Source organism: Colias croceus, chromosome 8, assembly GCF_905220415.1.
Source record: "Colias croceus chromosome 8, ilColCroc2.1".
Classification (NCBI taxonomy): Eukaryota; Metazoa; Arthropoda; class Insecta; order Lepidoptera; family Pieridae; genus Colias; species Colias croceus.
Window position 1 is genome coordinate 5,564,101 of NC_059544.1, and position 26,947 is coordinate 5,591,047.

General features: G+C 32.8%; 2 protein-coding genes across 2 annotated transcripts; one reads left to right on the forward strand and one right to left on the reverse strand.

Annotated features, from left to right (window-relative positions):
• Positions 1 to 832: 832 nt before the first annotated feature.
• On the forward strand, positions 833 to 11,919 carry LOC123693746 (transport and Golgi organization protein 1). The gene is made up of 13 exons (XM_045638949.1): positions 833 to 1,047; positions 1,214 to 2,920; positions 3,039 to 3,238; positions 3,583 to 3,874; positions 4,373 to 4,569; positions 4,716 to 4,847; positions 5,125 to 5,273; positions 5,442 to 5,543; positions 5,737 to 5,948; positions 6,482 to 6,608; positions 7,770 to 7,958; positions 8,314 to 8,426; positions 10,618 to 11,919. Exons 1-13 carry the CDS (start codon positions 951 to 953, stop codon positions 10,659 to 10,661), a joined length of 3,561 nt encoding a protein of 1,186 aa, XP_045494905.1. The 5' UTR covers positions 833 to 950; the 3' UTR covers positions 10,662 to 11,919.
• A 69-nt stretch (positions 11,920 to 11,988) lies between these two features.
• On the reverse strand, positions 11,989 to 26,947 carry LOC123693745 (xanthine dehydrogenase). The gene is made up of 8 exons (XM_045638948.1): positions 26,798 to 26,947; positions 18,121 to 18,275; positions 15,141 to 17,304; positions 14,750 to 15,058; positions 14,328 to 14,665; positions 13,429 to 14,233; positions 12,910 to 13,077; positions 11,989 to 12,371 (listed from the first exon to the last, which is right to left on the reverse strand). Exons 1-8 carry the CDS (start codon positions 26,870 to 26,872, stop codon positions 12,321 to 12,323), a joined length of 4,065 nt encoding a protein of 1,354 aa, XP_045494904.1. The 5' UTR covers positions 26,873 to 26,947; the 3' UTR covers positions 11,989 to 12,320.

Genomic DNA, 26,947 nt, shown 5'->3' on the forward strand with positions numbered 1-26,947 from the left:
TTAATTACGGATCAACAACTTTACGAACACTTCCAAAGAACACATACCGCAATAAGACATTGGTAATGGGTATTCAATTTTAAGTAAGAACAACCGATATCGTTTGTAAATTAATGTAAATGGTGATAACTCTGATTATTAATTAGTAATTTGATTTTTGAAAAAAAAAAATGCCGATTTTAGTCAAAATTTATATTTTTCTAACAAGATCCTTATCATCCAAATTTCCACCTTGGTGAGAAAAATTGACATTTCTAATGAAAATGAACAAAAAATTAAATGATTTTATTAAATACTGTAAAATAGTCTATAATTCTTCCATTTACTGTATCACAAAATTCTTCATAGATTTTTAGATATTCGTACTACACCAATAACATCACCCTGTAGGTATTTATAAACAATTGCAAAATATGACACATACATAGGCCGGGAGATACTGACACAAAATTTCGGGTCATTTGTAACAGAATGGCGGTTCTACAGAGGTCTTATTACGCAATGACAAAAAGAAAAATGATGGTCAGAACGCTGGCGGACTAGTCGCGTGGGCGTAAGTCACACTCGTCGGATAAGTAAGACCCCTCTAGACCGCCATCCTGTTACAAATGACCCGAAATTTTGTGTCAGTATCTCCCGGCCTAACATGTGCAATGTGTAAATGTGTTGACGTTCCAGCTTGTGTTCCAGCTCTTCTTAATATACTTATACTGTGATTAGATAGACTATAGATATTAGATTATTACTTGTTGGATTATTATTATTATTTTTCTTTTTAATTTTACAGACAATAATTGACAACCACTTGACATATGTCAACATACAACGCGTAAAATGGAACATTCGAATCGAACGTCCGAACGATTTGACAGATGATGTGGCTTTACATCTTGTTCTTTAATTTTTATAAGAAATAAAATATATTGTAAAAATATTTTAATAATGCCAATATGATCCTATTGAAGATTTTAGTATTTTCTGTGTTTATCACAGCTTCATATAGTAGGTTACCTGATAAAGTTTTGTGTGCTAACCAAGAATGTAGCGGTAAGTTATTCAATGAAAACTACAATCTGTTCGATATGTTATTATTTTAATTGTATATGTTTTTGTGTTCATAAATATATTAAATGGAAATTTAACCATTTTGATTCCAGTTAAATATGTTATCAATAATAAAAATATAATTATTACATACAATTAATATTTTCAGCTCCGATATCAAAAGCTAAAACGTTACTAAACTACAATAGTGTCGATGCAGATCTCATATCTTTTAAACGAAATTCCGAAGCAACTATTTTTATGAAATCAGCTGGAAGTAATCGTGATTTGTGGTATGCCCAAATAAATGGTAAATTCGGATTTGTGAGTTCAAAGTTTTTAACAGAAACAAAAATTTATTCGAAGAATTTAGTGGAGTTGCCTATAGAAGCAATAACTAAAACTCCAAATGTTCAGCCTGATAAAGTACAACAACCACATGAAGTTTTTGAAGGAACCACAATATACACAACAGAGCCATCTCAAGTGTTAGAAAGTGATGCTAGTACTACTGCATCACCAGAAATCATGTCAACCGAAGCAGATATTATAAACGGGCAAGAAAATGATAATGTCCCAGTAAACCCACAAAATATAGAAACTTTTTTAAATCAAGGCTCTACTGAGCCCTTAAAGATGGAAGAGAGAAGTGATCAAATAAATATTGAATCAGGTGAACTTAAAAACAGCGAGGAAATAAATGTAAATGATGTGCCAAATAATAGTGTAGAAAATGAGAGTTCTGAAAAAGATAATGTTGTTCAAGAGGCAAGTAAAGAATTAATAAATGAACCTAAACCAATAGAATCAGATAAAGAAGCTTCAGAAGCTATTATAGAAAATAAAGGTGAAGATTCTAATTCTAATAAAATTCCTGAAGATTCAACCCAGATGAATATGGCCGAATCCCTTCCGCCAAGTGTTACTAATTTAGAACCTGACATAAGTGAACAAAATGTATCAGCTATGCCAAATATACAAAATACACAAGAACAAAAAATACAAAGTGAAAATATTCCCTCAAATGAATTTACTCCACCAGTGAATATTCATAATGATGTTAATAAAAAAGATGAAAACAAACAAGAAGAAAGTCTAGAAGAGAATATACCTAGTGAACAACCTCTTTCATCTGACACAGTTGATGCACAAAATGATAACAATCCATTATTGGCGGAACCCCAGATTGATACGACTGAAAATCCACCTTCACAAGAGTTAGTAAATGAAAGTGATAAACAAAATGATGAATCAAATACAAGCACAAATACAGATATTGATCAAAATACTGAAAAACCAGTGCAACAAGAAGAAACAAATCCAACTACATCTACGTCAGATTTAACTGAACTCCCCGTGACTACATCAACAGTGACAACAGAGACAACTGTTGAGACTTCAACACCTTTATATGAATCAAATACACAGACCATTCCTGCGGCAGATATAAACTTATTACTTCAACAAATGCAAAATGCTGATACAACTGCTCAAAGAGTATATAGAGAGGAAGTTACAACAGAAACGCCACCTGTAACTGAATCACCAACTGAGACTACAGAATTTAATACAGTCACTGAAGAGTTTATAACAACATCCACCGAAAATCTTATTGAAGAAGTATTCAGTTCAACCACTGAAACACCAGTTTCACAAGAAGAGAGTGAGGGTTTCTTCTCAAGCATTTATACAACTGTTGCTGATATGATCCCACCTACAACAGAGGCACCTCTTGAACCAATATTCAATCCAGAGCTTGTGCAGGCACCAGAGAGTGAAGAGACGGAGAGCTTTTCTTTCATAAGCTATTTATACTCTACCTTTAACTCAATTATGGGAACAACTGAACAAGCGAACATACTTTTTGATACTGCCAGTAAGAAATACTTTATTATTTAATAATCTTTATAGTTAATGATGTTTTTATAAATCTAATTATCAGTTTAATGCCATCTAATGGTCAGTTAACAATTATAACTTTTAATTAATTTCAGGAGATACCTGTTATACAAATGATTACTGTGATGGTGAATCATTCAGTCAGCGTAATAGACTTTTAGCCTTCCTCTTAACAACTGCATCTTCTGTTCTCCTGTTCACATTGGGTTATTACTATATTGATAATAAGCGACAAGATAGCAAGTTCATTGGTATTATAAATCAATTGCAACGAGAATTGCTTTTTACTACTAAGGTAACATTTTACATTATCATTAAAATGTATGTTCATATGATCTTTTACTAATTCTAAACTTTTTTCCTACTTATTTTGAATTTAACTTGAATTTGAAAAACAGTCATACTATGTTATTTAACTCTATTCTTTCATTCCAGTCCATTTTCAGCTAATTGAGGTATAACTCACATTTTACTTGATTTTAACATATAATTGCATATCGTTTTTTTCTTTTAAAATGTGTAGTTTAATATAATATCATTATCCATATAATTAGACAAAAAATAAAATCTTAATATGCTTCAATGATTATTAATTAATATATATGCGACATATTTTAACATTGTACTCTATTATTTTAGGAGTGTGAGATCCTCAAAGAGGAGCTTTCAACTACAAAGAATAAATTGACTTCAATAGAAGATAATTCTTTTGGTATGGATGATATGGTGCAGTCATTGAAGGAAGAAATTAATGAACTGAAAGCACAAAACGACAGGTTACGAAACTCTTTAGATGACAATGAAAAGTTGCTGAGAGTGTCAGAGAACACTGCAGGGGAATTGCAAAACACATTGAGTGAAGTTGAAAACACTCTCAGTGAACTCTTGGCAGAGAGAGCTCACTCGGAAGAGCAAATAGCAGAATTGAATGGTAAGAAATGTCAAAAATATTTTGAGTAAATTTATTCAATAAATTTAAATCAACTATATATCAAGTAATGAACAAGGAGAAATAAGTTTCTAAATGATTATGGTGTTGTATTATGCCTTAATAAGTCTTCATTTCCACTACACTACAATGTAATTAATATTAATAGTAATTACGAAATTGTATATTTATTGTTCCTTTGTGTCCTTTATAAAGTTTCCACTTGATTATTCAAAGATTTAATATATTCTGCATATATATGTAACTAGCTTTCCACCCGCGGCATCGCCCGCGCAGAAGAAAGAAAATCCCGCATAGTTCCCGTTCCCGTGGGATTTCCGAGATAAAACCTATCCTATGTCCTTTCTCCGGTATCAAAATATCTCTATACCAAATTTCATGCACATTGGTTCAGTAGTTAAGGCGTGATTGAGTAACAGACAGACAGACAGAGATGGATTTCTCAGAATGTATGAAATCATTTACCTTATCACTTATCAGGTAAAATCCAAGCGTTTGAAGAAGAACTGATATCTGTAAGTAGGGACAGAGATAACTACCAATTGAAATATGCCTCCGCTGAAACAGCCTTGGAAGACTTTAAAAAACAGAAAAAGCAGCTAGATGACCTTAATCATGAGCTTTCTGAAGCCCACAATAGAATAGAATTACAGAAACATGAAATTGTTGCACTTAAGGTAAAGTTTTGCTAATAATTTTGTTTATTACTTTAATAAATGTGATTTAATAATAAAAATAAAAAATAAACTATATGTCAAAAGCAACCATAAAGTACTTTTGATATAAGTATATAATAAGTTGTGAGTACCTTAAATGTTTTCAGGATGCTATAAAAGAATTGAAAAGTGGCACACCATCAAACACTGACGCCACATCTCTGATAGATCACACAGAAATTAAAGCAAAACTATCTAAAGCTCTCGAAGAAAGGGAGTCATTTATGGGGAAATATGAGGTAAGTATTTCTCTGTTAAGTTTTAGTATACCATTATAAAAAAGAGCGTATGTGCCGAGCACACGTATCAGAAGTGAAACTTCTTTGGCAAGATTGAAATATACCAAAATGGTCGCTTTACTCAATGACGTGACGGTATTGCCATGATGCGAAATTTTACTCTCAACGCGCCTTAGAAAGTTTCACTTCAAAATAATATTATATCTTATTCATTAAATTAATGAAATGTCTCGGTTAAAACCACAAATTGATAATTTTTACATTTATCTTATTACAGATAGAATACAAAGAGAGAATGCGTCTTGCTGATGAGTTAAATACGATGCAGGAATCATACAAAACCGCAAGTCAACAAGCTTCCGAAGCCGTCACTAGACTTGATGTGCTAGAGAAGTATTTCCAAGAAAGGGAATGTGAATTGTTAAAGTAAGTGACGATAAATAATTTTTAATGGTATTTGTATATAGTATTTGAATGGGAATTTTGTTTCTAAAAAAAATGGAATATAGACGTATACGTGTGAGAGAAAATTTTCTTTTAATTACTTAAATGCAAAATAAGTATAATAAAATATGATCTAATTTTTTTTTCCAGAGAACTAAGCACAAAAGAATCATTGTGGCTTAGCAAACAAGGTGAATCTGCGAGTACTGTTGAGAAAATTGAATTGATGCAACAGGAGGTGCAAAGATACAAGTGAGTAAAATGTTTTTCACAATAATAATAATTTTAAATCTCAAATTCAATTACCATCTCAATATAATATTGATTTAATTAATATTTTACAAAGTATACTAAAAATATGTCTTTAATCGTAATCATTTCATGCATAAATTCACAGAAACCATACAAATGCAGTTTTATTTTATTCGAATTAAATCGATTACAGAGAAAAGTGTGACACGCTAACTCTAGAGTTAGCTGAACAAGAGTCGGCTCGTCGCACCGCCATCAGTGAGATGGAGACACGTGCGCACACCGCGTGGCTCGAGGCGAGGCAGGCGAAGCGCGAGGCTGAGGCAGCGAAGGATGAAGCAACAGCGCTGAGGAGGAAACTGGCTGCTATGCATCAGGCGGATGGTGCTGCGTCTCCGAATAGACGTGAGTATTCAGTAAATAAACAGCACAACATGCATAGTTTCTTATAATAGTATCTTTTTCCGATCTCAAAATGAACCATTTGAAATGTTAATTCAAGTGAAGTTAATACGTATTAAGGTGGCCCAACACGCCCCGGGTCATTCTGCTGACACTAAAACAATACAAAAATATTTATTATTCTGACGTCATTACAACGTTTTACGTTTTTTTTTTTTTTAATCTTAAAACATGCGAGAACAAAAAAAATGTGGTCACAACAGCTAAATGAAGACAATTTTTTCGCTCTCATCTATACTAATATTATAAAGCTGAAGAGTTTGTTTGTTTGAACGCGCTAATCTCAGAAACTATTGGTCTTCTAAAATTACTAAATTCTTTCGGTGTTAGATAGCCCATTTATCGAGGAAGGTTATAGGCTATGTATCATCACGGTAAGACCAACAGGAGCGGAGCAATGCGGGTGAAACCGCGGGGAACAGCAGACAGCTAGAGGTGCTATAAGAATGCAATGTTGTCAATTCCCCGTGTTGCAGCCGTGGCGTCCCCGCTGGAGGTGCCGGACGGGCTGCCGCCGCCGCTGGCGTTCCTGCCGCCGCCGCTGCTGCCGCCGCTGCCGCGCCCGCCGCCGCTCGGCCGCCTGCCCTCACCGCACGCGCCTAGGTAAACTTACAGGTCGCGTCAAGTAAAAAGAACGCTGACGGATGGCTGCGCATTGGCGATTTATCGGTCTATTTGGTGTTATGAGGTGGTTATAAGAATAACAAATAGGTAATTGCGAAGCCACGATTCGCAAGCCTAGTTCAAAAATAAAATAATCGACACATAGCTTTCGTGCAAAACTCGATCCATATCCAAACACACCCCATCACTTTCATCCAGCGTTATTTTTACGTGACGCGTACTGTAAGTGGAATGTGTTTGGGACGATGTATGGCTGTGATAAAAAATGTAAAAACATTGGTAAAACAGTACGTGCCTTTTTTTGTGTCTAACATCAGTATAAAGTTTAGGACAGAGTATAGTCGGCACGACGAACCTCGATTGCTATGACAGTTCGTGTTAGTGATGGGTCGTGTCGATATTTTATAGGCAAAGGCGCGTCGCTAAACATGTTTTTACAAATATTATACGCTGCATTTTTAACGTAATATGTTGTTGTTAAATTACTTTAAGTTTTTTAGCATAGTAAGCTGCTTAAGTAGATAAGTAAAACGAAAGTTTTCCAAAAAATAAAAATCCACCTCATTATTTTCTCGTAATTTTTAACCCGTATGTCCTCCCTATTCGCTATTGTCTGCAAATCTTTTATTATAATAGGTAAAAGGAAATTTTTCAGGTATAGTTTCACTATCTGGTTTGATTTTTCGATTTGAAAAATATGCACTCATTTCCACTATCGACATTTGTTAACCGATTCTTTCCGCACTAATTCGATAAACACCAAACAATATAAGTTTTGCAGGCTGTAAACGTAAAGTCAGATTGAAATAATTTCTCGTAAATGTTTATTATAATTCCAACGAAATATCATTGTAATGGCATAAAGCTACGTAAAAATTTATAAATGCCATTTTTAGGCGCCTCCAATACTTCTTTTTACTTAATGGTGACTGCATTACAAGGTTGTGGGAATAACTGTCAGTGCCATAGGAATCATGTTTCGCCGTGCCGACTATAGTAAAAGTATTTTTTTTTTCTGTAGGGAGTATATTTTAAATTCTTATGACCTGTCATGCTCATCGAAAATTGTGGTTACTAGCGGAGCAGTAATCGCGCCCACAGCTGTATAAATCATGAAAATTTTTATTCATAATTGTTTAGATATAGCGAGCGACGATACTCGCCTGACAGCCGGTACTCGCCGGAGAGCAGATACTCGCCCGAAAGCAGATACTCGCCCGAGAGCAGATACTCGCCCGAGACAGTGCGGTACTCGCCCGCCCGCCGCTACTCGCCGCGCTCGAGACGCTCGCCCTACTCGCCGCGGTCTCGGCGACGATCTATAGAGAGGTATCTATTAGACCATCTATTACCTATCTAAATGATCGTTTATTCATTGATTCAGATTTAAAATCCATATTTTATTAGTAAAGTTGACCATAACTATTAGTATTAAATACATGTATAAATATTTGAGTTTGCACTTACAATTTACTTGTGTCATGGATTTAACAATCATGACACCACTTGACAGTACAGCAGCAAATCAAACAGCATCCTGCCTCCGAACTGTGTTATGACAGTAATATTTCCATTGTGGAAAAAATAAATGCAATGTGGGTGGTCTAGTGCCATCTCTTTCCCACACTCCAGCAATTAGACATCATGCTGAACTACAGATAATATATCTTGTGTATCTATACAGGTACGAAAGTGGCAGAGGCTCTCGATCCCGAAATGGGCCGGCTGACACTGAGACAGAGTATAACTCAGATGACTCTAGAAGACCGAGGAGGCGAAGATATTCTACACGTTCAGGTAACTTATTACATTTAAGCTTCTAGATATTAAAGTGATTCTGTATTATAATATTATATGTTTTCGAGAATTTATAGAATATAGAGATATAGTACGCGTCACGTAAAAAGAACGCTGGATGAAAGTGATGGGGTGTGTTTGCACATGGATTGAGTTTTGCACGAAAGATATGTGCCGATTATTTTATTTTTGAACTAGGCTCGCGAATCGTGGCTTCGCAATTATCTACATATTTGTTATTCTTATACCACCTCATAACACCAAATAGACCGATAAATCGCCAATGCGCAGCCATCCGTCAGCGTTCTTTTTACTTGACGCAACTTGTATCATCCTGATATTACACTAGAAATTAATTGTATGTTGATGAACTTGATTAATAATAATTCGAAACGCCAAAAATTTGATTAAAGTGCATGAAATGGTGCTTAACCGGTGCATGAAATGGAATTATTTCACGTGACTGAATGACTTGACATAATGCAATATGTAGTTGTTATCGATATCAGTAGGAAAAGTAGCTTATATTGATTTATATTACTCTATAAAGAGATTTGAAATGTATTATTGAATCTTTTTTATTATAATATTTTGAATTTTGATTCTGCTATCTATAACTGATAAAACAAATCTATTGCCTCAATATACTTTTTATAATCTATCAAACACTAAATCTGACGGATATAATTTAAACTTTCAACGCAAGCATTAATGTATGCTAATTATTACAAATGTATACAATGAGTTACAGAAAAAACACATACCTACTTTATGCACGACAATCAAATTACCGATTTTTAATCATAGTACTGACCCATTTTTTTTCTTTAACGTGTTTTAACATTGTTTATTCAAGAATTTTTTGTGCTCATTACGGGCGGAAAGTATGGTATATATTAACGGCTGTTTCATATATATTTACAAACTGACGGATAATTAATCAACGCAACATTGTAGCTTAAATATTAAATAATAGCAGCTGATAAAAAATACCTGAAATCAGTTCAGTGAGGAATGAAGCGGCCTACTTTCAAAATTGCACTTAAAATTAACTAGTTCTACCAGTGTTAAGTTAAACATTTTATGATTAATAATAATAATTTGTTAGCATTACTCACTGTAAGTTTATTATTTACAACTATGTATTTAAATAGTGCAAATGTGCCTTCCGCAATTTTCCGCTTTACACGCTCGATTTCACCGGCTAAGTTAAATGTCGAGTCTTTTAATAACACGTGTTCGAGCAAGATTTTACAGCTGCGGTAATAATTCTTGTTATGAAACAATTGGTATTGGCTGAAAAACCGCTAATTGCCACCGAACACAAGCGAACACACTAAAAAATGATGTAGCTACAATTATTGAAATTTATGGATAGTTAGCCGTTTTTTCGTGGCGATTTGTTAAACCGACTGAATTGTATTATCGTAATTAGACATTCGACTCTATGATATATTGATGTTTATTAGTACTGCGTGACTTGCACATAGTGACAAATTAGAGTTGTAGACTGTAGTAAAAGGAAATTATTTATTTTAAACAATATAATTCATTTCATTTATATTTTAAGATGCCATGTAAAGTAATAATAATGCATACTTCAAAAACAATTGAGATAATATGTTATGCATGTTACAATAAGATTCTGAAATATTTTTAGATTTCTGCCTCAAACTAAATCGATATATAGTAAGAATACCCAAGGTTAAAAAAAAACAATAAACAAATTTATAAGAATGACGAAAGTGTTTATTTGTAGTGATATTATAAATAACTAAAAGTTGGATATTTATGATTTTTATGATTATATGCCATTAAATATTAACCTTGAAAAATGTGGAAGCTTTTTATATGCTAAACATAAGATAAGTACACAGAGATCCAATTAAAAGAGTTAAAACATTTTCAATTTCTATATGAAAATAACAACACCCAGTAGGTAATATATTAATTGATATACATATTGTAATTATTGATAGTGGGAGGAGTTTACGACACATTCGAAGACCGATATTACTCAACATGTTTATTTAACTTTTTCAATTTGTATTTATCTAGCTATAATTTAGTTATAACCTGAAAAAAATCTAATATTGGTCGGTATTTGTCAAAATTGTTATATGAGAATTTTGTTTTTAATCTACGTACATGTTCATATTTTTTAACTGAATAGTTTGTTTCTTCATTTCAGGCGCTAGTTCCGGATCGGGATGTTCGACCGAGTCGGAGAAATGATTGTTAGAAATTAATTTATGAGGCCAAAAGTCTTTGGGATGGATAACTTTATTGGGGCATGTTATAAGGGAGATACTGGCAAAAATAAAAACAATTTTAGATAATATATGTAATGCTTTATTTAGTATACCACCACGAGCGAATAACTTGTTCTATGTTGATAGTAATATAAAATAATGTTTAGATTTGTTCGTTTTTGTCAAAATTTTAATATTACTCATTACAAGGTTGACTCCAATTAACTGTATTCGGCTCCTGTGTTGCTATTCTCTTCCTTTGTAGTCAAGAATCAACAATAACTGCCATTTTATTTATTTATCTAGATAGTATGTTTCTTCTTATTGTATTCATAAAGGGGAATGTCAAAAATGGTATTTATGCATCGGTATCGGTGTTTTGCGACAGCTAAATAATAATTTGAGACTTAGGTAATTTAATGCTGTCTCTATGAACAAAAATTAGGGAAAACTTTCTGTTCTGTTTTGTTTCTGTGCGATGTGTCACTTACTAATGATAAGATTACTTCTAAAGAGCAATAAATGTTATATAAAAGATTGCAATTATACTGATTTATTTATATTAAAAAATGAATTAATTTTTATAAATAATTGATTTGATTTAAAGGAAGATTGTTTTTGACATTCTCCATGATAATATTATATATTAATATATGACGTCATGTAGTAAACAATATGTTTATTAAAGCTGTTATCTTATTACGAAGCTGTTTATTGGGGCCACGGACACTCCAGCAATAAGTATTATAATCTGAAGTCAATACTAAATAAGTATAAACTAAATGTTATATTTGCAAGTCTCTTAACACACGGTTGAGTTATTATTAAGGTGTTATGTAATTTGTTAATTTCATATAGTTTGCACCAAAATAGTTCCATTTTATTGTTCTATTTAAACCAAATTACGTGTAAAATAAAACTACACTTATGTTGAATTTCTGTACCTGATCTATCAAAGTCGGTAATTTTTTACATTGTCATTGCCATGATAACTCTGACGACCTTATGTCATTTGATAAGCTATTTGCTTCAAATGAAGTAAGCGGTTTCTTAAAATTATTATTATGAAATATTCGAGAATTTCGCTCACTGTATGTTTTTTATGTTTTCCTCTTTGAGTACTTATTGGATTCAAACATCATCTGTCAACAACGACAAAGTCCTAATTATTTAAAAATTGTTTTATTAGATGATAATAATGTATATTGTATTAGATACGAATTAAAATAATTTTCAATTAATTTTAGTCTTTTATTGCACCCTTAATACATGCTATTTTTAACATAATATTTTAAAATAAAATGCTTTAAGTTTATCAAACATTTATTATGTACACAATATACATAAGGACAATAGGTCCATATATACTAATAACTATAAAAAATAATCTAATAGATATTTATACTATTACAATATTATAATAATATAAAATGGCTGTCTATTTACTTTCTTATTTACATTTTCTTGTATAATATCATTTATACATATTTAATACATGTTTAACATCGAACTCGATCCTGATGTTTTTGATAGATAATGAATAAATCGGAATATCGGATACATAATTTAAGTCTTAATGCTGGTTTCAACGTGAATTTATGTTATTCACGCCGCAATTTTTCTACTTAGCAATAGTTTAAAACTATGGAACCACGTTCCACGGAACAAAGCTGTTTGGTTCGGGTACTGGTATCTGAAAAAAAAAACATTTGAATTAGAATCATGTATTTAAATTTATTCAATAATATCTAGGTTACAATTGAAAACTAAACACCGAGTAGTCACAATAAGAAAAAGTAAAAATATCAAATGTGTCTCATATAGGCCATATATTATATTGTGTCGGATCGATTAGTACCGCTGCGAAGAAGTTTGTGTGTATGTATTTACATTGATGTCCAATTGATTGCTACGCCTGTAGGAGACGATAAAAGGTTTTTTTTTTTCATTGTACTTAAGTATTTAATTAATTTTAATTGTTTTACTTCGATATTTAATAATAACTATAACTAGATAGAAAATCAGCGACAAAACATCGCGAAAAGTCCACCCCGCGTGAATTTTGTTTATTTTTATTGTTACTATACCTGAATTTGATGTTTTTAGTTTTATATCCTTCAAATGTTTTATAAAAATATTTTTTTAAAGAATATGTAAAATTTTAAAGAATAAGGTTCAATTCCGCCTCGTGGTCGAATTTTTTCTATTCTATAAAACGTATGGTACTATACCTTTTTAATTATATGGTCTTCACAAGCCATTCGTATACGTGCTGAGGTCGCAGGCGAGTCCAGTCGGAACTCCAAGGGAGCCCCCGCGTCAGCTCGGGCAGCTCTAATAGCCTCCTTTATTGCAAAAAATATAGAGCTTGCCAGGAACAACGGTGGTTCTCCAACCGCCTGTAATACGAACATGTATATTTAAAGAAAAAAAAAGAAACGCAATTTCTAGGTATTTCTCGATTGTAAAATGCTTAATGTACCTACACGATGTTTTGTAAATTATAGTGGTTTAAGAAATCGTACCTAATAGTACAATTTTATATTGCAACTGTTAGAATTTTTTGATATTTGACATGATTTTACAACTTTGGAGAGCTCATTTGTTATCTAATAACTTATTTAATATCATAAATGCTTTGTTGGATATTGTGAACCTTAATGAAAATTATTGACTGGAGTGTGCCTTATCATTACATTATTATCAATCAATTCATTGTGACCTCCAATTATACATATTATAAAACTGACCTTTGACGAGTAAACAGCTCTCAAATTAGGGGCTCCTTTAAGCAGTGATACATTGAATTCTTGAGGAATATCACCAAAACCTGGGATTTTATAAGCACCGGGTCCGCGAGAATATAAGGTGCCTGTTGGAGAATAGATTAACTCTTCCATCGTAAATAAGCCATAACCCTGTATGAATCCACCCTCAATTTGTCCGATGTCTATAGCTGGGTTCAAACTCTCTCCTAAATCCATTACGATATCTGTTCTTAAAACTAGATGATCACCAGACAAACAATCAATTTCCACTTCACTACAAGCAACGCCATATGTATAGTAATTAAAGGCTCTTCCTTCATTCCTATCAAAATTATACCCTAGTTCAGGTGTGGCATAAAATCCTGTTGCTGATAAACCCACTCTATCAAAGTAAGCTGATGAAACCCAATCTTCCCATTTACCATTTGGGTTCTTTTCTTTATAAGGTTTCAACCGCTCCGCTAAAACTTGACAAGCGTTCAGAACTGCCATTCCATTGAGGTCAGATCCAGCGCTTGCTGCAGTAGCGGACGTGTTTGGAACTTTATCAGTTGCAGTTTCACTAATATGAATTTTTGAAACATCAACCCCAAGAGCACGTGACGCTACTTGAATCATTTTTGTATGAAGTCCTTGACCCATTTCAGTGCCGCCGTGTGATATAAGTATTGAACCATCCATGTAAATAATGACAAGAGCACCGCTTTGATTCAAAAACTTCTCTGTGAATGCAATACCAAATTTAGTCGGTACAATAGATATCCCGCGCTTACGCCATCTATGTTGCCTGAAATTAAAAATTATAATATGTTATTATCAAAAGCATGTTATTTTCACATATTTTTACACATGTTGACTATTTCTTCTTCAATGATACATACTTATTGAATTTTTCTGCATCTTGCTTTCGTTGAGCCAAATTGCTTTTTTCAACACATTCGTCCCAACATTTTTGAAGTGTGCAATGGGTCAGAGTTTGTTTATAATGTGTTATATCGTTTTCTTTGTATAAATTGATTCTTCTTATTTCGATGGGATCCTTTCCGAGTTTATAAGCAATATCTAATATCATATTTTCACCTCCAAACATTCCTTGTGGGCCCCCGAACCCACGGAAAGCTGTATTCGAAGGTAGATTAGTCTTACAAATGTATCCAGTAACTTCAGCATTTGGAATGTGGTAAGCATTTTCAAAGTGAAACAGCGCTCTGTCGAGGACCTAAAATAAATATTTAATAGCAAATTAATTATTTTTTTTGACTGTATTATGAGAAATTTCTAATTTTATTAACTTTCAACTTACTGGGCCAGATAAATCAAGTGAATATCCTCCATTATTGTAAATGTTCACAACAGCGCCGACTATCTTTCCTTCTTTTGTTACGGCAACTTTATATTTTATTAAAAATGGATGACGAGTACCAGTCATCATCATATCCTCATCGCGGTCCAGCATGCATCGAACGGGCCTCTGCAGTTTATGAGCTGCAAACGCGACGGGCAACGCAGTTAACATTCCTCGGGACTCTTTACCGCCAAATCCTCCGCCCATACGTTTAACTCTGGCCGTTATTTTATTCATTGGCACATGAATTATGTGACTGACGAGTTTCTGAGAACAAAAGAAAATTTAATCACTTATTGCGTTTATTTTATATCTCAAATAGTAATAACTGTAAGTTATCGTTATTTACCGCTATTTCAGTTGGATGTTGACTTGAGCAAAATATTTCAAGTTCATCGTCTTCTTTTTTCGGTATAACAAAAGCTGCATGAGTTTCTAAATAAAAGTGTTCCTGACCACCCATTCTGCATTCGCTTTCCAAAATAATATTATTAGGATCATCAAAAGCCATTTGCACATTCCCGTTTTTAATGCTCTTTTTGTATTCCTTATAAAAGCTTTGATGTTTAATAGCATCTTCTATTGTAACAATTATAGGCTGTAAATCTTCATACACTATTTTAACTTTTCGTGCTGCGGCTTGCGCAATTGTTTGACTTTCTCCAACTATAACCCCAATTATCTGACCCTGGCTTGTTACTGTCTTACTTATGAATAATTCTTCGTCATGAAATATAGCTCCGATAGCATTTTGCTCTGGGGTTAAATCTTTCGCGGAAAAGAAAGCTACTACTCCAGGATCTTTTAACGCTTCTTGAGGATCAACAGATACCAATTTAGCATGTGCTTTTGTGCTTAGAACAAACGCTAAATACAATTCATTTTCAGCTACGGGCATATCATCACAATAAATTGCTTCTCCTGTTACCTGTTTAAATGCGGACATATGTTGTATGGGTCTTCCAACTGCATCGCTTTTCACTTGCTTATCGTCAACTAACTCAAAGTATTGTGCACTTTTTGGTATCGAACCGTGAAATTGTTCTGCACCACTACTATGATAAGGAATGATGAGATCTTGATGTAAATAATCTTTAGAAATTTCTTTACCTATTGCCAAGTATGCCTTTAAAAACAAACTCAAGGTTAATGCACGTCTGTATAGAATATTTCCTCCTGGTGCTGAAGGACTAAGTGGGAACTCGTCTAACATTTGTGTATATGCCTTATCTAACATTTCTTCGTTCCATTTCATGCCTTTTAAATATTCGCCAGTTTTTGTTGCAATTTTTGTAACTGGGGCCATACCACCGAATGCAATATTGATATTACTGATTTGATTTGTCGATTCTTCAAATTTCACGTTGACGGCAGCGGTAACTATAGAAATATCATCTTCCCGTCTTTTAGCCTGCTTAAAAGCTTTAACGTACTGGTAATTATTTGAATAAGGTATTTCAATTGATAGAAGTATCTCATTTGCACGTAATACATTTTTTCTATACCCCGTAAAGAAGTTTTCGTCCATTAAAACTGAGCGGCGACCTTCTTTTGCACTTAAAATGTTCAGTTTAACTTTAAGTGCCATCAAAATAGGGTTTAAATCAGATATAGGACTTCCAGTCATAATATTTCCACCTATTGATGCAACATTTCGTATTTGTTTGCCAGCAAACCAATTTAACATCTCATTTATTGTGACTAAAGTTCTAGTCTTAAATTTGGGTAATATTTCAATGTATTTTTTAAACGTATTTTCTATTTCCATTAATGTGACAGAAGCGCCAACAGATAAACCTTCATCTATTTCCTGTACTGTGTTTAATTCCGGTATGCTGGTAGGCATTATGATAACAGGATAAACACAATGTTTAAATTTTACCTCTACACCGACTTCAGTATTACCTACAACAATTTTTGCTTCGGGATATGTTTCTTTCAATGTCAATATACTCTCTATAGTTGTAGGTCTGAACCAAGTAGTTTTGTCACCTCGAAACATTAAATATTGGTCATCGTAAGTCGAATACAACTTTAATTCTGGTGGGAAAATGGGTTCCTGGCTCTGGTCATATGGCAAAAATGATGATTTATCAAAAATAAAGTCGGTTTCACTATTGTCAGTCTTATTTTTACAGCAATCTTTGCCTAACCCACAAACGCCATTAGAAGATCCATTCATAGTTCCATTACTGATTCGCTTTGACTCCCAATCTTCTAAGAATGTTTTATATCCTTCTATAATAGCTCTATAACCCGTGCATCTACACAGATTTCCTTGGAACGCTACTTCCATATCTGAATATTTGATTTTTTCGCAGCTTCGAAGTAACGTGTACATTGACATAACAATGCCCGGTGTGCAGAAACCACATTGAGATCCGTGAGCTTTCGCTATTCTTTCCTGGACGGGGTGAAGTTTTGTTTTCGTTGAACCGATACCTTCCACTGTAGTTACTGCTAAACCGTGCATTGCACAGACTGGTGCTAAGCAAGCATTCACGGCCAGATGACTGTATATATTAAGAAAATTCTTTAGATGAACTAAGAAATAATAAAATACCTACAATCTACATCGTAACGTTATAAATTATTTTATAACTACTTGATTTTGTGCCTACGCTCTAAATAAATAAAAACCAATACTGATTTAAAGTAAAGAGTGTGAGCTTAAATCGATATAAAAAGCGAAAGGTACAAAGTTCGGAATCACTCCGTAGTCTAGAGCATGAAACTAAATTAGAATCAGAAAACGAAACTGTCAGTTAACATATTAATATTAAATTATATCGACGTTCTATAATCACTAGAAAGTCGATAACTTGCCGTACCTAATAACCACATAGTACATAGCTCTCTATTCCTACCACGTATTTAATTATACTCATTAGACTTATAAATCGTAGGTACTAGGTATGCTTATTTATCGTTAAATTAATATGTTCCAAAATGTAGAAAACTTTTTTTTTATACTTTTCCTTGTATTAACTCTAATTATATATTTTCGTATAATTTATATATTATAAATTTACGTTTTTGCATACTTTATTTGGTAGGTAACCTGAACTCGTCCGAAAAACAAAAAATGCTCAATTCCAGTGAGTATGATGTATTAAATCTCAAATTTATGATAACAATATTGTAATTGAATTGTTTAATAGGTTTATTTGCCGCTAATTGACGATTTGCCTACTACTAAATGCCTGGAAATCATTGTGATCGATAAACAAAACAATTTCCTGAAATTAGCAGGTGCTCACAGCGTGCGATATGTACCTACATAAATTATAAACGGTTTTAAATTTGTTTCACAATTTAATAAAGGATACGATACTTTTTTTTCTTTTCTATTATACTTGGAGATCATAACTGTGCATGCGCCACAGCCGCCTTCTGCGCAGCCGAGCTTTGTTCCTGTGAGACGAAGCTTTTTCCGTAGATACCACAGTAACGTCCATTCTGGATCTGGATTAGGCTCCACTACCTTAAAATTACAAACAATGATTAAAATTGCATATTTCTTTATGTGTTCTATAATAGCGATATAGGTAGATATGTACTACTAAAGATAATTATTAAATAATACAAACGCATAAAATTATTTCGTCCTAACTAACGTTTAATTAATTGGTTACTTAAAATTCTGAATAAAGTAAATTTAGATTGCTTGAACCAACACAGTATAACGGGCATAATTAAGGAATACAATCATAAGTACCCAGAGTAGCAAATAGTTGCAATTATGATATGATTTCTATCTGGGAGGTCATTAGTGCGTTCGGTCAACAGCTTGACAATTGACCTAACTGTCTGCCAGACAAATAATCTTTATTTATACTCGTGGCAGATGATGAAACGAATAGCAAAATATGCGTTGGCCGTTGTCTTTATTGATTTAATTTCACCCAACAAGAAAATTGGAATGCACAAAATACTTCAAAATAACAATACTACCTACTTCATAATTAGCTAAGATAATTAGTCAGGGATCGATGATACTGATAATGATTTATTTTAAAGACGATAAGCTATCATAAACCGAAAAATAAACTAATAAATAATGGTCATCAAACAAATGCAATAGGTACAAATAACAATGACCTAAGTAAATATATTCTTCTTTATTAAATCACAATCTACAATTATAATCTATGGATAATTTTATTATTTGTTTGTTAATAACGCCACAGGAACAACAGTGGACCGCGGACCTAAAATTTGTGTTTTTTTATGACCTTATTGAAATTTACTTTTAGACACCTGCCCCGATCTTTTCCCAGTTTCTTCAAATTTTATTGGGTCAATGTATGCCACCATTTATGATTTAATAATTAATCTTATTAACACATGCACCAAGATAGAATAACCTTAATGTAATCGCTTGATAAATATATTATCAGGAAATTATTATAAATTATGTTTCACAACTGAAATTGAATTATCTATATTAGAAATACGGTATGGTAGTAAGTTACCACTTACCTATATTCCAGTCGCATTTTATCTACGTAGAAATATAGGTATGTATTAATTATTATAGGTAGCGTTAGCTTCTATGTATTAATTATTATAGGTAGCGTTAGCTTCTATTAAGTATTGTGTTGTAGGTATAAAAAGAATAATTAGGCACTCACGCAATAAATTGAAATTACATTTATCTTTCGAAAAAAAAATTTTTTTCTCGTATTTAAAATTCGAAATTTTAAAATAAAATTCTTTTCAAGATATCTATGAAATAAATTATTTGTTCACTGAATTCCCAGAAAGTTAATAGTGAGTAGCTCAATGATTTTAAAGCAAAACTTTTAAAGCAAATAACATCACAAAGGCATAGGATATTTTCTTCTTCTATCTTACGAGTTATCAGTGCTAGGAAAGCTATTTCCGTTATTTTTAAGTGACAAAACGCCTTCATCCTATACAAAAAATGGCACGTTTAGCCTTTGTTATCAGTTGATATTAATTATTATCCTACTGCTTAACATTCTAACATAAAATTTTACCTATTTATCCCGTTTAAACTGACTATTGCACAAATATATTTTAATGAGACGGACTTATGTGAGTAAAAAACCTAATAGATGTAACTAGGTACCTATGTGTTTAAATACATTAAAGGATCTGCCTTCTACCTTCAGGCTTCAAATCAAAGTAACCATACAAGACTGTCTGTAACTAATTAGTCCCTTCACACTATTTGTTGGCTTAATAAATTGCATTTGCAACACTGTTTTTATTTAATAACTAGTAATCAATACCCACACTCAAAAAAACTTCACTGCTTAATATGTAACGCTAATGATTAATTGCTACAGGTTTATTATCGCAATGAGTTAATTAATTATTAATCGCTTTTATTAATTGTTTTAAACTGCATGTTGACTACGAGCAACGGAAAAATATAAAAAATCCCGGGAAAGATATGTCTGATTATGATTTTTTTAGGAATTATTTTCCTACATACAATGTCGCTCATGAACATGTGATCGCCCGTAATATTCTGAATATTCATGAAGAAATATCGAAAATAAACTTCAAAAGGGGGGGGGGGGTCTATCAGTACATATTATTCACTCAATGGGTCTATCTAATATTTTTCATGTTATTCAATTTCTTTCTATTTTTTGACACATCTTCGAAGTTTATGGGTTGATTTGGATTCTGTTTATTATTTCCAAAAGCTTATGAGTTATTTTAACAGGTTAATTAACATTTTTACTAAAAATTATCGACTACGAAAAATAAGACGGAATCGAAGTCAATTTTTCGGTAAAAAATTGTGTATTTATTTAAAAAAGAAACTAGTATAAGTCCATAAATTATCCCCATAGGACTTTTTTAATCATTATTTGTAATCTACTACATAATAGCTAAAAATTCACAGATCATTATTAATCCAAGGGGCTGACAACACCAAATTGAAGTTATTTGAGCAGTTTTTTAAGAAAAGATATTTATTCTAGCCCATCAAAAAAAATATATGTTAAATATTCATCATATTTCGCAGACCGTGGACGGACGTTATTATTATTAATATATCATACATATTTTGTGATATTATATTCAACAATAAATTTTATTCTTTTAGATTCTGTTAATAATTTATGCATGATATTGGATATGAAGCTAAGTTTGTAGTTAGCTAATGAATAATTTCCGGTAATAAAGTGAAATATTACCTAGGTAGTTACCTATGTAGAAATAATTACGACGATGACATAGCATTTAACTTTCGCCGCCTTAGGTATAATTAAGGCGTAAACTCAAAAGAGAAATTAGCGGAAGAGAAGCGAATAATAATATCTCCTGTTCTGGATAACGTACCTTATATTACTAGCGGAACATAATAAAACATGTATTCCAATGTATTGTGAAAATATAACTCCAATTTTAATTCCCTTTTTGGAACTCAGCTTCTGTAACTGTTCGTGTGATTTCTGAATCCGTTAAATCGATCGGATACTAAATTAAATTAGATACCTAACCTCTGGTGAGGAATGCAATTTGTTCTGAGATTCAACATAGAACTCAATAGAACAATACTTCATTTTTCTAATTATATGACGGATCAACTCTTAGTGATCGTATCATCATCATCATCATCCCCAGACCCTATAAGTTCCCCCTGCTGGTACACGGGAAAGTAGTGAAAGCATATGTACAATCAATCAAAAGTAAGTATGTAGATGTACAGGTTACAAATACATATTATATCTAATATCATCCCAAATTCAGATCATCTTTAAATTTTATTATCATTTCAAAACATTCCCTTTAGCTCGCTATGCTTGAATTACTAAACCACAAGCACAACATATTTTTTTATATCCGTAGTTCTCTGTTTATCATAAAATAAAGGTAACCTTCTGACCTTAATGATATAGAGCATACGATCAACGTGGCCTTCTAAACCTGAATAGAGCGTAATTATTATTAGTCGTGATCTATTTTATTCTCGAGTTCTTATTCGGAAATCTTCATATTCATAGATTTAAACATGTAAGGAAAACCTTACTTTGGAACCATTTCATTAAGCCCAAAAGCCAAACAACTTATAGGTATATATTTATTTTACATCGTATAAAAGTAAAATCTCGATGGCCGGGAACACGACTTGGCATTTATTTTTGGTTATTAGTAATTTATAGCAACAATTCGTAATTTTAAATTAATAATTAATCAGATTAATTACATACTAATCAATAAAGTACATTTTTGCTAGATACAAGGTATACCCTTGGTTCAAGCGTGTGAGCATCGTTATTACTAACTTATTACCTACACAGTTTTTCAACCGGTAATTAATTTATAACAAGAAATGATGTTTACGGTGTTACTATATATTCAATACATACACATACATACACGGACATAGATATGTAAGTAGAATTTAGCTGAAAATGTTTTAAGTATATGGGAAGTAACGAGGAAAGTAGGCAGAGACATATAGTGTGGACACGTTACTCGTCATGCCACTCGTCGTGTTCATCGTCCTGCTCACTACTTCCTATTTTGTCGGTATTTGCGCGCGAGTCAAAGGACCTGCAGCAATTAACGAGTGCGAAATGAGGAGCGTCGCGATTAATCGCGCGAGTAGAGCAGTGTGTGGCCAGAGGGCAATGTCGCTGCGAATAACGGCAGAGCGATGAGCAGCGACAAAACTCGTATACGAATGTTTGTCGAGGCGACAGGTGAACACGAATGTGTAAATGCACTTTAAGAATTTGCATATAAAATTCTCAAAAAATATTGCGCATTTTTTATCTTTAGGTATTATGTAAACAACATTTACATCTTTATGCTTAATAGTTCTTCGATATCCATATAGGTAGATATCTACCTAAAAGTTGTAAAAAATGAATTTAAACTAAATCATCAAGAATGCCTAATATTCATGGTAATTATTTAGTTATTTTATAATTATAATTTATATTTATATCACAGCCACTCAATATCAAACTTTTTTATACAACTAGACTTATAAGGAAGTGCTTTTGAATCGTACTTACATAGCAGCTGGTGGCAACTAGGGGGCGTCCATAAATTACGTGAGGTGATTTTGGGGGGAGGGGGTCGAATCAAATCTCATCTAACCTTAAATTTGCGTGATATTCGGGGCTAGGCAAATATCACGCAAATTTTTTTTTCAGATTGAAACAAAACTAATAATTAGACTCTTTTGGTCTATTTAATCCTAATAAATTGTACATGGGCTTAAGATTTTAATCATGGTTGTGATTTAAGTATTCTCTTGTTAATTTTTTATTACACTTATAACTTTCAGCAATATTAATTTCTATTTTTAACTAGTCGTAAATAAAAGCACGAAGCAATTTTTTTTTCTTTTTACACTGATAAATCAATACGTTTACATACCTATTATAAGAAACCCACATTTTGAAAAATCTCACGTGAGATTGGGGGATGAGGGAGGGGGTTAAGTAAAATCTCACGGCATCTCACCATGGGGGGAGGGAGGATCAAAAAATTGAAATAACACCTCACGTAATTTATGGACGCTCCCCTAGCAATGTTTCGGACTTCGGAAGCGGTTTCTGACAGAGAGAATTAGTGGGCAAGAAACTAGTTGGTAGAAACTCTCCGAACAAACTATCTCTTATCTATCTATACATACCTATATAATAAATCTGTAGAAGGGTCAATTCTGTACATTGAAAATATTGAAAAAATAAATATCAGGGGGTGCTACTGGATCGATACCAAACCCAAATATGTGATTAAAAAAATTTTTGTCTGTCTGTCTGTATGTGAAGGCATCACGTGAAAACTAACGGTTCGATTTCGATGAAACTTGGTATAATTATACCTTATTATCCTGGACGTAAAATAGGATACTTTTTATCCTGGAAAAATACGTAGAAAAAAATTAATCTTAATTTTTCAGTTTTATCCATAGACGTTGTTCTGTAGAACCGCGAACACAAATTGCGTATTATTATAGGCCTAGCCGTATTTGGGTCCAATAGATTTATAAGATGTCATTGTCAGAGTTACTCAAAATGGAGAAATAAATCATCCACGCGAAGACCGACATCCGCGCGGACGGAGTCGCGGACGGAAGCTAGTCTATTAATATAGTTATACTATAAAGCTTTTATTATATATCGATGTTTGAATAGAGTGGGTCGTAAATATCGAAAGCTCCTTTGAATTGTAGAATGTAGATTGTTGTCGTGCGTGGGAACCTTTTCCTTGAACTTAAAATATATCTATTTAAAAATATACATAGGTTTATTGAAACAAATGCAAGTGGCAATTAAATTGTAAAAACAACATTTTTTAGGTATTAAATACCATAGCTTCGTAGATTATCTGAAGGGTGTGGTTTAACATTAATAAAAGTAGGTATTGATTTTAAAATAACTGGTTTTTCTTACAAATATCAATGGTAGCGATTAAATATTTCAGATTTTTTTTTCTTTCATCGATTTTATTTATACTTTCGTGGTTTCTACTAAACATACGATCCTTTTTATTGATTATTAATCGCCTTGTTTTTAGAATTTCTTACTCCTTACATTATTTTAGTGATTTTAACGGTATATAATATGACTGAAGATTTATTATGTAAAGAAATGAAAAGCTTTATTAAATCATTCAAAACAAATACTTATGCAATCATCTCTTATCTACATAATACAGGGTGGACCAAAAGTCCGTTTACATTTGAATCGGAAGCTGCAACAAGCAGCGACAACAGGGTAGGTCGAGAGGGGTACGTAGCGCTAGAGCGGCCTATGGGAATTCAGTACCATGGCATCGTTCAGCGACAAGCAACGTGCGTTCTGTGTGCGCGAGTACTACTCTAACACCTTTTTTTTAGCTAGCGCAACGAAAATTTTGCGTCCATTACAACATACGGCGTAAAAATGAAGCTCCGTCAGTTCAATTGATTAGGAAATGGGTACAAAAGTTCGAGGAGACAGGTTCAACAATGAATCAACCACGATCCGGCCGACCTAGAACATCAAGAGACCCCGAAAACGTAGAGCGTGTAAGAGCGTCTGTTCGTGAAAATGCTGTTACAGTGAATACAGAGCGGTATATTGACATGCTACAGGACTTTTTTACACCAGCGCTACAGGAATTCGATGGTTTTAATCAGAGAACGTGGTTTCAGCAAGACGGGGCCACATGTCACACTTCTAATGACTCACTAAGCGCTGTTCATGAAATTTTTGGACAAAAGGTGATCTCTAAAAGAGGTGACATTAACTGGCCACCTCGTAGCCCGGACCTATCCTCAATGGATTTATTTCTATGGGGATACCTTAAAAGTAAAGTTTTCAACAGTAATCCGGCGTCTCTTGATGAATTAAAAGACAATATTCGAATGGAAATGAGAAACATTTCACAAAATACTTGTGAGGCCGTCATTGAAAATTTTCGCTCCAGATTGCAGCAGTGTCTAAATAGTGAAGGATCACATATGGACGATGTGATTAGAAAAAAATAAAATCCCTATTTGTGTATTTTTTAAATAAATAAACAGATTTCATCTTACTTAAATAGTTTCTTCTAAATCATCGTTTGAAATGTAAACGGACTTTTGGTCCACCCTGTATAATGTATTTGTTTGTGCATAAGTATCTAGGTACTTATTGATAAAATAATTATAAAACAACATTACCTAGCGTTATATTTGTGTGATCTGTGACGCTTTCATTTTTAAATCATTGTTTGAGTTTCGTGTTGGAGTTTCACCATTTAAATTGACAACGTGCTTTAGCACTACATACCTACCTATTATAAAACAAAGTCGCTTTCTCTGCCCCTATGTCTCTTTGTTAATGCGTTAATGCTTACTTAAATCTTTAAAACTTCGCAACGGATTTTGATGCTGATTGATGTTTTTTTAATAGATAGAGTGATTCAAGGGGAAGGTTTTAGTATATAATTTATTAGGTTTTAGACAAAGCGGGCGAAGCCGCGGGCGGTAAGCTAGTTTAATATATAGGTAGATTGAGTGAACATAATTTAATATCTTTCCTTTCTTTCAGCATTAATTTTCATAATACGTGAGCCATAACTTTCCGCTTGTTATAATTCCATGCTTATCCACATTGTTCTATATAATTATTATTGACTATAAATGAGATGCATCCAGTTATTATTTTTAGTAACGTTGTAGCGAATAGCGATATATTAGTTCGTTGCTAACAAGTAGGTATGTAGATACCTACCTACATGTTAGCAACGAACTTATAATTAATAATATTCTAATAATTACTGAGATACAAGACTTATTATTATCGTACAATTATTTCGTTTAAATCATTTAGAGTAAGAAGTAGTGTACAATAATTTATATATTATAATTTATAAGTAAAAATGTTTTCGTACCAACTTCTTATAACTTAAGTTTTTTAGGTAGGTAGGTACCTACCTACCTATATCCCCAAAAAAAAGTGATCGAAATTCTTGAATTCTCTTTGTAGGTACAATTTTAAAGAGCCAGTTCTTATTGCGCAATGTACCTATAATAGCTAGGAAATATTTATATATGTGTACATAAGTACCTTGTATTTGATTTATATAGACTCTAGGTATATTTTTACCTCACGAATAACATGAAAAATAAAAGGAATTAGGTACAAACTACACATGTAAATAAATGTGATTTTTATTCAAACAAGGATTTCTACAAATAGATATGTTTCTTTAATTTCTACTACTGAGTTATAAGTGCGGTGTCATTTACCAAGCAAAACAAGTTAATCTTCATTCCTAAGATAATAATATAGAGTTATCATACATTGCTCATGATATTATTATTTCATTTTAAAAATATTTAAGCTATAGCAGTCAATTTTTTGTCCATACAGATTATGGATCCCAATAGGAGTGAAATTATACTCCTATTGAGATAGGTACATATAGATGACTCAAATTGAAACAGAGACATGTGTTACAATAAAACAAACTTATACATATAAACCGCACTTTGTCTTTTCTTTCGTATCAATTGACAAATTTATAACTCACCTTCTTGCCGTTCACATAAAATACCAACTCTGTCGTAACTTCACCGTTGCCTTCATCAAAATTCAAAATGCCCATGTTTATGACACAATAATATACTTTTGTTTTGTAAGGACGCCTTACTCACTCGCGAGTTAAAACTACACTGAGTTG